This window comes from Haliotis rufescens, unplaced genomic scaffold, assembly GCF_023055435.1.
Source record: "Haliotis rufescens isolate VD_foot unplaced genomic scaffold, xgHalRufe1.0.p SCAF_6, whole genome shotgun sequence".
Taxonomy (NCBI): domain Eukaryota; kingdom Metazoa; phylum Mollusca; class Gastropoda; order Lepetellida; family Haliotidae; genus Haliotis; species Haliotis rufescens.
The window spans coordinates 25,176,725-25,192,320 of record NW_025964334.1 but is presented as its reverse complement, the minus strand read 5'-3'; the positions used below and the strand labels follow the sequence as shown (position 1 = coordinate 25,192,320).

Sequence of the window (15,596 nt, the reverse complement as noted above, 5' to 3'; positions counted from 1 at the left end):
CTGATATAAACTGATCTTGTTGTTCATCAGAAGGCCCCCCAATGGCTGCCTCACGATGTATCTGGATTACAGGTAAGCCTGGTATCAGTCAAGGTGGACACACATATTAATTAATCCCACAGGAGTTTCAGCCTCTAAGTAAGATGGATATGATTTGTGTGAAGAAATGGTCATTTTGAGACATGAGATTGTGACTGTTATCCTACAGTATATAACAATGGTGGGCTGACCACCTTGGTGGCCATGAATTCTGTAGACAGGATTTTGAAAGGTATTCAGGATTGTAAACTATGATTCTATAATAAATCAAATTAAAACTGTTTGATGAATGTTTGGGGCATAGATTTCCACTTGGGTTCGTAATGGGTTTTGTTTTGTTTGGGCTGTATGTTTTACATGGTATGGCTTTTCAGCAATAGAAAAAAACGGGGGAGGAAAATTGACAGATACTTTGAGTTTGGTGAAATAAAAGCGGCAAAACTCTTTCGGTTATCATAAGAAATCTCCATTGTTCAATTCCGACTATATCATGAAGTATTTGTTTATGAATCACATTCAAAGAATGTTGATACCAGGTGAAACCCCATGTGAAACCGCTAGTGAAACCAATCCCTTTCCAACAGTAATTCAGCACTCTGGATAAACATTATCCGTACTAATGGGATTTCACTTATAACAAACTCTATAAAGAACCTCCAAGTTGAACTTCTTCTGGATTAACAAGGTTCATATCAAAGGGCTTTCACTGTGTACAAACCCTATAAAGAACTTCCAAGGGCGGTCAAGTAGCCTAGTGTTTAAAGCGTTCGCTCGTCATGCTGAAGACCCGGGTTTGATTCCCGACATGGGTACAATGTGTGAAGCCCATTTCTGGTGTCCCATGCCATGATATTGCTGGAATATTGCTAAAAGTGGCATAAAACCATACTGACTCACCCAAGTTGAACCACTACTGGATAAATAGGGTCCATATTAATGGGGTTTCACTGTATACAAACCCTATAAACAATCTCCAAATTAAACCTGTCAGCAGTTGTCTTGTTTAACATGGTAACAGATTACAGGAGAGTGACCAGTCAACCCAGCAAATCAACCGGCATTGAAGGATTAGGTTGGTCATGGTGACCTCTGTCTGTACATAACTCTTCTTAACAAGTCTGGACTAAGCTGATAATTTCTAGGATTGAGGTTGTGTATTTTCCAAGCAGCAATTTTAAAGAGCGATCTACAATTACTGACCCACCTGTCACACAACCGTGGCATGACCCCTCTAAATCCACTTCTCAGACCAACGACACAAGGCCAGAGTGTGTCCAGTCTAAGCTTGCAATTCATGGCTTGTCAGAAATGGACAATTAAATGTCTGCCAGACAAATGACCGTCATCATTTGTTTGAAATCAGAGTTGAACTCTGTTGTGGGACTGTGTTATGGACCACCGTACTCATCAGTTAGCAACAAACCCTGTGACCCACACCTTGGATGAAGGACCCGCGGTTGAGTTTTATGTCTTCTGTAATCCTGATAATGCAGTGTTGGGACTCGGGGGCCTGAATGGACAATTGACCGTCTGCTCAGCAAATGAAAGTGGTCATTTACATTGTCTGAGGTTCGTGTGGCAGGAGAAGAGTTTTGATGATCGGCCTGTCAAAGCAGTGAAACAACACTCCATTTGATCATACAAAGCAGTCAAAGTTGGATCCCAGCCTGACTAGTCTTCCGTCTAAGCTGGTGATAAATATCCCACATGCATGCAACTCAGATATTTTTAACAGTGTCTTTCTTCCTCTACATATTTAATCCGCGTATCACTTGAAATTATGCCTTGGTCGGTCTTCCATAGTTGGATCACAGACCATAATAAGACCTTTGAATCAGTAATTCCACAAGTTGATAAAGATGCTCGTTTACTGGATGTATTACCCTGTGATCGTGAAGTAATCAAACCATGGATGATCATGAAATGTCAAAATCGCTTCTATCTGATATTAGTCCTGTGCACGAATAGTATACTTTGACCAACATACTCTCTTCTGTTTCAACCAACCAAAACAATTAATTATTGACAGGTAGATAACACATCCAGCATCAAAGACTCTTTGTGCCCTCTTTAAGACCACAGTTGTTATCAGACACATTGCGTTTGATCTCCCAGTCTGACAAACCTATCCCTTTTTCCCCTACCAATGATATCAACCTCTGGCCATGCACCAGATGACAGATCAAACAGCATCTGACTGGTCAGCCATGTCATAGGTCTATTTTCCTACAGCCTGACCAAGCCTCCATGTCTACAGTCTCCTCTCATCCCATCTTGATTCCACGACCAAACTGACCGCCAGCCTTGGCAATGAACTGCCCAGCTCATGGCCATAGCCCTGTCAGTCTATCTTTAAGCTGTTTCTTAGAGTGAGACATCTTAAGTGGCATTAGCAATCAGAATTTCAATTACAGTGATGTCCCCGAAACTCATCAGCATGTCTCAAAGTGAAGAGGCTTTGTCTTGCAGAGGTGTTAAGGAACTAAGCTCAAGTCCAAAGGACTTCATTTTACTCATTGATTGCGGTGTAGGTATTGAGTGCTGAACACTAACACATCTTGATCCCGATCAATTCTAAAATACCGAAACACATGTTAGGACCGCAAATTTTAGTTTAACTCACTCACAAAAGTAAAGAAAAAATGGAAAATATTTTAGCCAGTGATGTAATGACTAGAACTGAACATATGACAAATTTATATTGTGAAATATAATCACTCACAAATGGAATGAATATGGAAATATTACAGCCTGTGGTTGTGATAACTAGAATTGAAAATATGATCATTTTTATATTTTATGATATATTATTATATATTATTATTATTTTTAATGTGAGGCCAAAGAGGGAGACAAATACTTCATTCCAGTTTCATATGGTGGATTATTGATTTCACATGCCTTCATAAAGGATTATAAGATTCACCACTTCTGGGTCCGAATTGGCCCCGATTATGTTTCTAGGTTTGTCAGCACCATACCGTGCTATGGGTTTCACCGAAGTGGTAAATGTCTGAGACCTGCATCACTTCGGGCTTTCCTCCCACATTAATCTGACACACCATCATATAACTGGAATACTGTTCAAATGGCGTTAAACCAACTCACGGACTTTGAGTCCCACTGATGTCAACCTCCTTGCACTGGACACATAATACTGACGGCCATCAACATCAGCTTATGTCCCCGGTGCTGACAGCGGGGAGATACAAACTGACCCCATGTAATCAGGTTACTGTCATCTTTGTATTAGTTAACCCTACAAAGTCAAGTGGTTACAACCATGAAGGGGAACATTAACCCTTCAACACAATTCCACCTGGTTGGGAATAATTTCTTCTGAGTGAATTTGGCGGACGTCTTGGTTAACCTTGTCATTATTTACCGTTCACCATTGCCTACAATTCTTGAATATTCCTTAAAGGTTTAAGTTGTTATTGCCTTCTTGAATCTGTAGCTAGTACTAAGGCCGCAATTCGTGTCCTGGGCCCCGTTCCACAAAGTGATCTTAGGCCACGATGATCGTAAGCCTATGTTAAAGTATGGGACTTACGATCACCTTAGCGCTAAGTTCGCTTTGTGGAACGGGGCCCAGTTCTGTGTGCGAGTGCAAAGACAGAATTATTTCACTTGTACAGGTTATTCCTGACTCCATCATTACACTGTCAATAATTAATTCAGGTTCCGTTTATAGACCCGAGTTAGCTCTTCCGTGGAGTTGTGAGGCACTAGCATGCCAATAAGCAACAGAACTTATATGGGGACAAGACGTAGCCAAAGCTTGTTGACGACAATTTCTATTCTCATACAATTGCTGATGCTATGAATTCGACAGACTAGAACCCCTATTTACATATCTGAATTAATCTAGCTTTTCAGTCGAGGAGACAAATTGTTTATGAAAATGATTTGAATGTGGATATAATTACCATATCATTTACATATATTTGCATATATTTGTATATACTTCATCTTCCTGCTGAGGCTGTGTCAACTCGACTAGAGGCTCAATGAGAGACTGATATGCAGGAAGACGCACTCGTATGTTCGATGGTGGATCGGCCCCAGTAATACAATGAAGCAATTAGGATCATTATCAGTGTTCAACTGTCCCTGATCATCGGCCTATGTATGAATTATTTCCAAAGGTCACAGCTTATAGCCAAATACCATTACTATGGAGCCTTGAGGCAGGACAGTGAGACCACAGCACTGGACAGTCAGCCATGATGTAATGTTTGGGTTTGGGCTAATACACTGTCACAATATTATATATTGTGGGAGTAAGCAAACACATCTCAGACACTCTTGACTATTGTGTGTCCTCGGCTGCAGACTTGATATCAGTCGGAAGATAGAATGTAGAAAATATATCTCAAATAGTTGACAAGAACGTGTGTAGATGAAAGAACTATAGGTTCCAGTTTGTCATGGCAGTTAGACCTGTTTCTTGTTGTAGATTCTATAACATAAAGTAACTATTGCGTAAATCCCTCATTTGTTTAGGGCGGTGGGGTACTTGAAAGAGTAAAATGTTAATCGTAAAACTGTCACACCAAAGGCCCGGGTTCGATTTCCCACGGGTACAATGTGTGAAGCCCATTTGCAGTGACCCCTGCTGTAATATTGCTGGAATATTGCTAAAAGCGGCTTAAAACTCACTCACTCACTCACTCACTCACGTTTGTAACAATGATATTCTATTCAATACAAAACTGCTTCCCACTAACCAGATGCTACCTGGAAGACCTACTCTAACACTGTTGGTCTAAGCAATAATGGAGTGTGTGTTCACACCTCATTCCCCTCGGGCTGTTGTCCCATGCTGGTCCCCTACTAATCCTAAACCCACTTGAGGGCCCTCCCAGACCACCCACATCCACCCCTTTGGCAGCAACGATCCCAGTGTCAGGCCCACATTTGAATAACATTGAAACCTTGAAATAAACTTTATTGAAAGCATTTGCAGACTGTAAACAGCATGTTGGTGTCAATGTGTGGTCACACATGCAGATGTTTGCATGAGTGAAAATTGTCAATATTATTACTTTAATATTTCCAGGATTATTTCATGGGGGCATGAATTATCAGTTGTATTTTTGTGTGTGAGTTTATGTGTATGAATAGATGGCTATAGGAAATGTACTTGTAACGCAGTGAACCACAGCTGTGATATGGTGTTGTATGTTGCAATGCCAGCTTCAACATATGCGTCAATGATGTGCATCTGTGCAGGGTTAGATAGACCTATGTATCATTATGCAATGTATGTGCACTACAAAACTGCACCATTGTTTCTGCGAAGCCTGTAAAAATGAAATTGCTACATTTTAGAGTCACAGACTTGTCGGGAATTTGATTGACAGAAATAGCCTCGATGCAGATGAAATATGGGGCAGATCAATCACTAGAGGATGGTTTCGGAGGTTAGACGACCTACGAGTCATCGCGGTCATGTTCCGCAATAGAGAAGGGATCAAGTTGAGGAATTGCGCGGAAAGCATAGCAATAACTATCCAGTTGGGAATGGTGCTCCTATAGGGGTTTTCAGAAAGAGGCTCTCTCTCTCTCGCCCATTCAATTCTACTCGGCTACTTGTGGCTTTGGAGAATGAGCCCCAAGTAAAGGGACGTTGAATTTGTAAAGAGATTGTTCTGATTGTTTTGCTGTGATATTAAAAATGTTGTTGAAGCTATTTTAGCCTTGAATTACCCTTGAACTCTCACTGTTTGGTTTGGTGGTGACATTTTAGGGACTGTCATTGTGGTCAGTTTTTGTTTCTTTTTATTAACTTCTTCAAATTAATGGACTTTCCTAACCAGAAATGTGTGTTTTTGTCTCTCCAAGGTTTGCGTTCAGTTTCTGGGTCTCGACTGAGGAGGATTTTTGCAACTGTTGGTCAGCGTTCCGTCGTAATGAGTGATTATTATGATAACAGGAAACGACAAAAAAATATTTCATTACCTCATGATGAGGGAACAGCGTGTAACTGTATACGGTTGTGTCATTTATTCAAGCTATTTTTACACTGCCTTACTAACGACATGTCTGGGAGTTACCTAAAACTCTGTCCTTCCAACGGGCAAAAATAGCTATTTGGTTTTGAAGAACATAAAATGCTTTTAATCACTTTCATCACATTTCCCTGTTGCAGAGTCTCAAATGACCAACATGATTGAAAAACGAACACTTGGTTATGAAGGGTCATAGGAGATCTGTATTACTGAGAACTATCAATATCGGTTAATTGTTTGAAGAAATGCCAAAAAATCTGCCAACTATATTAGGTGAGCGTTTCACCCTAAGGCGAACATGTCTCCTCCTGTCTCCCTCATATTGCTATCATAATCTTATTAATAACGATGTTATATCAGTCCTTGGGAATGAAATCAAACTGGTGAATCAGAGTTCACACTTTGCAATAACTGTGATCGGACTGAAGATGGCCAAAATCAACTATCGTAGACCCAGCAATGTGCGAATCATGGCAATCGGACTCGCGAGTACTCGTCTGTGTATCGAGCGCTCTAGGATCACGCTGTTGAGCGAACTAAGCCGTCATGAGTTTTGCCTAAGGATTTGCCAAATTTGATTGTTTTCATTTGCTTGGCAATAGTGAAATTTCACCAAGATTAAGTACCATGTAGCTGAGGCAAGGAGTGTTTGCGACTGCCAGCCATATTAGCAATTTAGAGAGCCTTGCCAAACCCTATGTATACAAAACCTATTTTTTCATTTTCCAAACCAATTTAACATTGAACTGTCAAGAGAAGCGCAAAACTCTGCCGTTTTCTTTGTGAAATTTCATGTTGAATCATTAGGACCTGTAGCAAGGTTTAAATCCATCATAAACTTTCTTAATTTTACACTATTTTGATTGGAAGTAATTGATTTAAAATATTGACTGGGTGGTATTTACAGTCTTCAATCATTTTGTTGAAATCCATTCTTGTTTACTGAATTTGGTATTTTTACGGTACGACAAGCAAGGAGTAATTCATGTCTTGTTACTTTCCAGGGCATTTCATTCATGAATTATTAACAGTAGATTTATTGATTTTTGAACTTCTTTTTACACTGTGAGTCAAATCACCTCAAATTTTCTTGAACCTCAATCGATATATTCAGAGGGCTTTAAGCAGAGCAGATTATTTTATTTTCAATCATCCATGTACATAATTCCATTAATAAAGGAGTCTTATTAATTCCTTTCAGCATCCTAACCAGATAGGAAATTATCATAAGGCACCTGATTTAATTTTATGCCTTTGTGACATTGTTAAATATATGTTTGATGTGAATCAGAGGTGTGAGATGAAAATAATAGTGTCATACCATTTTTTCGATGAACTTGAAGACCAAATTATAAGCATATTAATTGTTATCTGTTTGATATTTTTCTTACACCGTTAAGCCCAGCCCAACCATACTAACAAGTTCAGATGGGGGGAAATAACGGGATGAAAGTGAGCAAGATAAGGCAATAATGTGTTAATTATTAGATTATCATCTTATTATTACCTCGGATCAAGATGATCACTAATTATATACTGGCTTCTTTCTTTGTTTGATGCAATACGCCATTTGAACACATCCACTGACAGAAAATGCTTGAACAACAGTTTGTTGAAGAAAAATAAAATATTAAAATTAACTTGTCTCACATTATGTTTTTAGATGTAAATATATAATTTATTAAGGCGTAATGTGAAAACTGCTGTCCTCGTATTAGGAAACAAAGATCGTATGTGACGTAAGGGTTAATACTGCTGATGCCTTATGCATAACTATGCTCAAGCTTGTGAAGTTTACACATAAAATTCCAAGCTGAAAATTGAGCTCGACATCATTTGCGAGTATATTGTTACTGCATTACCCTTTAAATATTAATCCTATTCTACTGGCGGCGATATGTCCTAACTTTGTGTGTTAGAGTCATCTTCCTCTTCAAGCCATTTCTTCCCTTAAGCCGGTCATACCATAAATAAGAATATCTCTTGTCTTCACTCTCATAACAATGCTTTTTAAAATCCTGGTGAAATAAGCATACATCAACTTCTTCCAGTCCACAGCATAACCTCCATCTTAGTTTTGTGTGTGCACGAAATCAGTAACATTGTCATGTTTCTGCAGCAGAAATTGCCCCAAGCCATAAAATATACAAATAGGATGTCAAAACCCCATCAATATTTTATTTGTCTGCGAGTAACCATTACATTGGCGGCATGTTATGTGGTCATTATTGCAGCTATGTACCAACCTCTAGTAGTCCCAATCATATCAACGTACATGTCGGTTGGTCCTGCAATATACGACCCACTCGCGATGAACATGTACATTCCGTTTCCTATCTGTTGTTGTGATCGGGTGATTACTTATCACTAATATCTACTCATAGATATCCATAGAGAGAAATTAATGCAAATATCCAATATTCCGGATTGGTTGTTCTCGGTCTGACAGAATCCAAGACTCTAATCACCATTAAAATGAAATGCGAGAATTTCTCATCTGTACATAATCGTGTGGTACACCAAGAAATAGAAGACATAAAATATCGGTTTAAGGCTCCTGTTTTCCTGATAATTACTTACCACTGAAGGGTCAGTACATTAAAACAGTTAGTTAAAAGTATACTCAACAAAAAAAGTTAGGGTGCATGAATATTTTGGGGATATTTTTTGTTGTTGAGACAGCACACAATTTCATGAAAATATCCACAAAAATATTCCTGATTCCTAACTTTTTTAGTTCAGAATACTCTGAAAAATCCCTGCCAACAGCTTGATGGCCATATTTTTGCATGAACATGCTGTGGTTTTATTAGACATTCAATGACCACAATTAAGACAGTGTCATAAATATTTATGATAAATTAATGAAATATTTACTGTTTCATTACAAACAGCTTCTGATGGCAAGATCAACATATTTTCTCGACAATAATGATTTGTTGTGTTGTTTGCAGTAATTATTGTTTGAGCATTAATATTTACTCGTGTGCCATCAATCATGATCAAGATGAGAGCTAATGTTACTGAATGAATAAAAAGTAAAGCTTGATTAATTAGGTGCTGGTTAAAATAGGTTGAATTGTCCCGATTTTACACAGGTATCAGAGCATCCCTCACTCACTGTTAATACGTTTCTGGAGGTCAATGCTCCAAACTGGAACAATCATAGCAAGGTAACGTTTCCCTGAAGAGAAGTATTTTTTTATCAGTACGATTGACAGAATTAACTTGTAGCAGGCGACAGAGCCGTTCTCTTTACCATGAGCTCACATCAAAGTGCTTTTAATTACAGCACAGAAATCAGGTCTTAGCTTTATAATCCAAGGTAAAAATATCGAGTACATGTCAAGGAAATATGTCATTCTGTCAGCTTTGGAGTCATCACTCAACCTGAAGCCGGTGCTCTTTTAAATAGGAGATAAAAAGACATGATGTAGCCGTGATGTCAAGCCACTAGTTGGAAGGAAAAGGCCCCAAATACGTAACAATTTCTCCACGGAAAATGATAATGTGATATAACATTGGCTTGTGCAGTGTTAGAAATAGATCAAAGTCTAAAGTGCAAACGCTGCCCATTTCCTGTGAAATTACAAGCACTGTTGTTTTCCTGAAGGTACTACAGATTTAAGACATATTTGCCGAGACCATTTTGACCTTACGACAAAGAAATTAAATCTACATATTCCATACTTGTTGATAATATTCATATTCTTATTCAATAGTCGAGTATTCCATGTTATTTGTTGAGGGGAGAGACATTTTTGGTCCATTTTTTCATGGATGTTCATGGATAACATGTAAAACACATTAAACTATCAACAACAGATATTTTTTTTTAACATGACAGTTATCCAAAATTACAATATTAAAGATGGGAGGCAATGTTTGCAGTGCAACATTATACACACAATCATCCTAGCTGGCACTATTTCTGTGCCCAATGTTTTTGTAGCTAAACATTTTCCAGCTCTGCTGGAGTAATTTTTCAACATTTTTTATATGGACTCCACAAGTAGATACCTACATAAACAATATTGACATGAATTCCACGTGTCACTATCCACATAAATTTTCGTACATCATCGTACAGGAGGCTGCAGTTGTTGGATGGGTCTATCAGCTTTGGAAGAGTGCTCTAAAAAGCGGCATATAGCGACTACACATCCTTGTGTCTACAGGAAAGCAAATATGCATCAGTTTGACATATTCTTGGCTGTATGCCTTTTGTTGATTTCATGCATAATCTAAACAAATGTAAAAAAAATGGTGTATGTTACAACTGTGAGCAACTCTGAACTATCTGTCTAGAGAAAACATAAATAGTAATCATAGCCAGCCATGATAATCATAAATCTATGTTGGAGAAATTGCATTCGAGGACCTTGCAGAAAATGTGGATTTCAATTGTACAGCATTTCATCCATCTGGCCAGGTTATCAGATTAGAAAACAACAAATTGGATTGTTCATATTTTTTTTATGTAAGTCTAAACCTCATACTCACTCCTCTTGAGTGTGGACAGGAATAATCCAGATTTCAAAATTAAAATTAATTCATGAATGTTCTCTCCGAGAAAGTTTCCTGAAAATGTTGATTAGTTTTAATGAAATTAATGAAATGGCTACCACCAATTTGTTGTGGGAAGAAGCAGTCCAGTTTCCGAGATGAGTCATGCCCCATTCAATGTCTGAATTGTCAGAATAATTATATGTGCGTAATGTAAGTTAAGAATTAGAGGCAAGTACAGTGTGACAGGCCCTTCAGTTGTCATATGACAACAAATGCACAAGACAGTGAAAAAGCTTCTAAATCCAATATATGCCGAGGAATATTTTCAAACCTACAAATGATGTCCATTGGTAAAAAGTCTGTCTTTCTGCAGCATAAATTTTTAATGGTAGTCCTCCTAATTTGTTCTTGTTGACTCCCTCGATACTGATGAAAATTGTCAGTTCGCTGAAAGGTATCGTATGATTTGATGTTTGAAGGATGAAACCCCCTGAGATTTTCTCAGATACCTGTCATTTCTAGACAAAAATCTGATAGTCCTCCAATGTCAAATGAGTATTTCAAAAATCCCATCTCAACTATAGTCAAAACATTGATTCTTCAAATGCAAGTGCCGGAAATATGTCATTGCCTTGAGAACTGAAAACACAATGAACGTGACCACTTCCATTGCTCGTATGAGTTTCAACAGTAGAAGGGCGATATAACACGACGCAATGGGCGAACCTCAACCGATAGAGATTGTAGCTACGTTTATCCACTGGTAAGGCCTTCTAGAGGTTGCAGCATCCCAACTGTAAATATGTAAGTGCATCACAGCCACTAAGACTCCACAAACCACCCCTGTCAAATTATAACAAAGATTTTAACAGCACAATCACGATTAATCCCCACCTAATTATAATTGTGCAACCCCCCAGGACATTTGGTACTATGAAATAATCAACAGCTTAAATTTGTCTTCTTGAAGCCCACCCTGGTTTTATAGCATCTGCTGGAAGCTGTATATAACATTTTAGTGTCACAACAGCAAGCCGGTTGCATCGTGAAACATAAAACAAAAGAGCTGGTTATATTAATCTGTCCATTAGAGACATAATTTCACCACAGACCACATTGCCAGGAAGATGGATGGACACTGTGAGACCAGATTGGTTGTATAGGGAGACATAGGCAATACATCCCAGACTATACAGTTCTATTGATTACATTATTAACAGTATACAGGATTTATCTTCCTTGCTTATGTCCTCTTAACAGGAGGTAGAAACAATGAGTGTTGCTGTAAGCCTGACTGTCACCATCGAAGATGCTGCTAATTCCAGATAGGGATGATGGCTCGTTACGTCTGCATGAGTCATTCATTGCTTAACAGACAATTTCAGATTTTGATTACAGGTGTGTTGAACTATTGTTGAATTGAGTTTAAAATTTGTCATCAGAAAAAAACAATCATGTAATTATCACTTCTTTTTCAAAAAATTAAAATGCACAATATTTTGAACATGATTTTAATATACTGTTTTTGTGAAGAAAATTTGGTTAAATTTTCAAAAAACATCAAAATAATCTCAAGCTGTTGGTGTGTCTGGTTCCAAGACCAGCCTACCCGTATGAGACCAGAAGACCAGTCAAATATTGACATAATTAATACTTTATTTGTTCCTAAGCCTTTATTGTTATAGAAAATTCAATAATGGAAGACAATAGCTTGGAGCCATCTTTATGGAGAAAGAACAAGCGGCTTGTTTCATTCAGCCAAATTCTCCCGAATGCGTTATAGGTTTGGTTGTCACATGAATGTCAACACGGAATGACATCTGTGACGATACAGCTCGACTGTAATAGCAGTAGTCGTCAGGTTGAAAAAACAACGAAAAATAATGACAACCATAAGCCACTTTGACGGCACTCCATCCCTCGCACACAAATCTCTTTTCAGAGATAGTCTTTATTAAACATCCTTTGGTCAGTGATGCGAGGGATGTGGTTAATTGACAATGTTATTGGTACTTACGAGAGAGATGGTCCCACACTGTATTGCAGCTCACTATTGTCCATGATTGTAAGAGAGAGGTGAGAAAGAATAACGATTGCAGAGGTAGAGTATCCATTGTCCAAACGTCGTCATACACAGTTATAAGAATAGTCGAACTGTCCCTGTGAAAATGTGTGTATAGGTGAGGGCGAGAAAGTTCCAGCCTCCACACAACCTAGCAAGGAGCAGTACCCACACATGTGCTGGTCAGATAAGAATAGCACACTGAATGGTGGGGATGTTATAGTAGCAGACAGCCTCGGCCAATCACATCCAGGCTTCTTTATGCTGCCATATTGCCATGCCAACAGTCAATGCCACTGGAGACCTCAGGAGTTATCTCCCATTCTTTGTTTGCTCTTTGCCCGGAATGAAGAAGTTTTAAAGTATCGACAACTTCAGGGTGTTCTCGGCTGAAAGTTGATATGAGGTGAAATCAGGTAAATTAGAATCTTAATTGAATTGTTTAAAGTTTGTGAGGGTGTTCATTTAAAAACACATTGCTATTTTCTTTAAGGAATTATTGGAAAATCAAATTGGACTGAAGACAAAGACCAAGATTATTTCAATAGAAGTTTAATGTTCAATAATAGTTTTAAATTGTGCTAGGCAATAATATTGGAGTGCCAAAAAGAGTACCTATCTGTATTTTAGATTGACCAACACAATTTCATTGTTTTGGATACCTTTCATGTCTTTCAAATGAGTTTCTAAAATCCAACCTGAATTTTTAATCTAAATTTCAAAATGTCTGCATGTTTGGGGGTTGGTCATTATCATGTTCAGCTTATTGGCAACAAATTGTTTGTGAGGAGGATTGCTGTAAGAACTAAAGAGCCACAGCAAAGCGTTTCATTATGTTTTTAATAAGAAATTGAAAAATTGAAAAAAAATTAAAACTCGCTGGTCATAAGGCTATTAACCATTCAGACAAAACTAACCATTACTAACCATTTTTTTAAAAATAATCTTCTGCACATGTTTTTTTTAGTAAGCATTTTGATATTACAAATGTTTGCTAAAAACGTCCTATATGTGTTTTTTATGTGGAAATACCTATATAATTAACACTCTGTTGCCTCAGTAGATGATTCATTCACCAGAGTGCTTACTTACTTACTTTTTTGCAAATTGTGTGCGTGGCGGGTGGCAGGATGTATTTAGTCTTTTTGTAAACATCTGGTGTCATCACTGATTTATTGGTGATCCATTCATATAATTTCCCCCTCTGTTTCACCTTTTACGCCCGGTGGAATCTGTTTTGACAGATGATCCAGACTAGTTCTCTGGCTTTGACATTACATATTTACTTGATATTCAGACAAGTAACCTCTTGAAAGTCTTGCACACATATGTCATGGATACATTGTTTGAAGGAATATAGTGAGTAAAATCTGTGTATTTTGTTTAGTAGGTTAGTACAATTCAAGCTGTATTTCTACACAACAATGTTTAATATTTTTCCTTCAAATTTGCTTCACAAGATAAGTGCTGCCACTTTGATTTTCATGTGTACAGTTTGTGTTGTCACCTTATAGTTCGAAATTATTATCAATTTTTGAAGTCCGTCGTAATTCAGCAACGAATATTTAACAAGACATCTTGAAAAGTCCCCAATAGTACTTCACACATCCTTTGAATTTTCAAAACTCGATACCATAGCAGTCGAAAACTTAACACTCAAGCAAACAATTTCTGTCGTTACAGAACATATATCAGTTCTGTGGAGGACTAGAGACAGTTGCCCGTGAATTAAAATACAACATAACGGGAAATTGTGTTCGGGAAAAGAAACCCCTCGGAAATTGGAATGATGAAAGACTGTGACTATCCCAAGGGAAATCTATCATAAGCATGTTTATGAACATGAGAAAAGCAGACATGAAGTATGTGGCTTACTCCTGCCCTAGTAGACAAGTTTAGAACAGTTCACTAGGTACGGCAGGTGTTGCTAACAGATAAAGTCCAGGGAAATAGATGTGGCACCTTTCATTTGATGGTAATTGCATGTAAAGTGTTGAGAACAGCAGCCCATCACAACTGTCCTGGAATTTCGGGTATGAGTTTTTAATAAGTTAGCAGATTCAAATCAATAAATATGAGACATAACTGAATGCATTTTGTGAATATTTTGCTTTATTTGTGGCGAAAATTATTTATTCAGGCGTCGAATGTACGTTGAGTTCTGTTTACAGACTGTTAAAATTTTATTGCGTTATTTGGCATGGAATGAATGTTCATACTCAAAGAAACATTTGATCTTACTATTTTATTATTTATTTGAATTCAATTCTATAATTAATTCAGATGTAATTGATTTTTATTTCTCAATTTCCAAGAATAAAAGCAGTATTTCATAGATTTTGTGAGACGTAAGGAATATACAGCCTCTAAATGACGTGCACTTGCTAAAAATTGTGCAATATAGATGTTCATATCTCTGTAGACAGCAATTTGCCATGAACATACCAGCTTGATAAAGAATGGCACGTTTGTTATGGCGGCTTCTATAAGATTGGCTGTGATATGGAAAATAGATCCACCTGTCTCGCTTCGTTTCCAGAGTAAAACTAATAAAACCACATTAGAAATTGCATCTAGATGCTGTGCAATCACAACCGAGTGTTGCTATTTTTTCTATTTTTAAGGATAAAAAATCGGCAAAAGCTTGGTAATAAAAGCTTTTCTAAGGAAACTGCACAAGGATTTTGGATTGTACCCAGGAATGAAGTTTGTTTTCCTTTCCAGGGTTCAATTCTAAAACTTTGTGCTGTCACCTTAAAAAAAATTTTTTGTACATATATTTATCTTTATAAGAGGATTAGTTTCACAGAGTGCGACTCATGTTTGAATATCTTCGTGAAACTCATGAATATCATGAAACTTTGTACTCACATCAACAAAGAGGTTTTGCATTTTAGAATTGTTCAAATCCGTTCAAGAGCTTGTGTGATGGACGACTTCTCGTTGATGTTACCTCACTTCCGAGAAATAAT

General features: G+C 37.7%; 2 protein-coding genes across 2 annotated transcripts in view; one reads left to right on the top strand and one right to left on the bottom strand.

The window, feature by feature from the left end:
- LOC124111433 overlaps window positions 1–12,964 on the bottom strand; it is a 152,602-nt gene extending 139,638 nt beyond the window's left edge. The window contains exon 1 of the mRNA XM_046471135.2: window positions 12,580–12,964. Coding sequence (XP_046327091.1) covers window positions 12,580–12,676 — 97 coding nt within the window. The 5' untranslated portion in view covers window positions 12,677–12,964. The remainder of the gene's footprint in view (window positions 1–12,579) is intronic.
- The window catches only part of LOC124111431 (cysteine--tRNA ligase, cytoplasmic-like), a 283,163-nt gene that overhangs the window by 177,176 nt on the left and 90,391 nt on the right, over window positions 1–15,596 (top strand). The window lies entirely within an intron of this gene.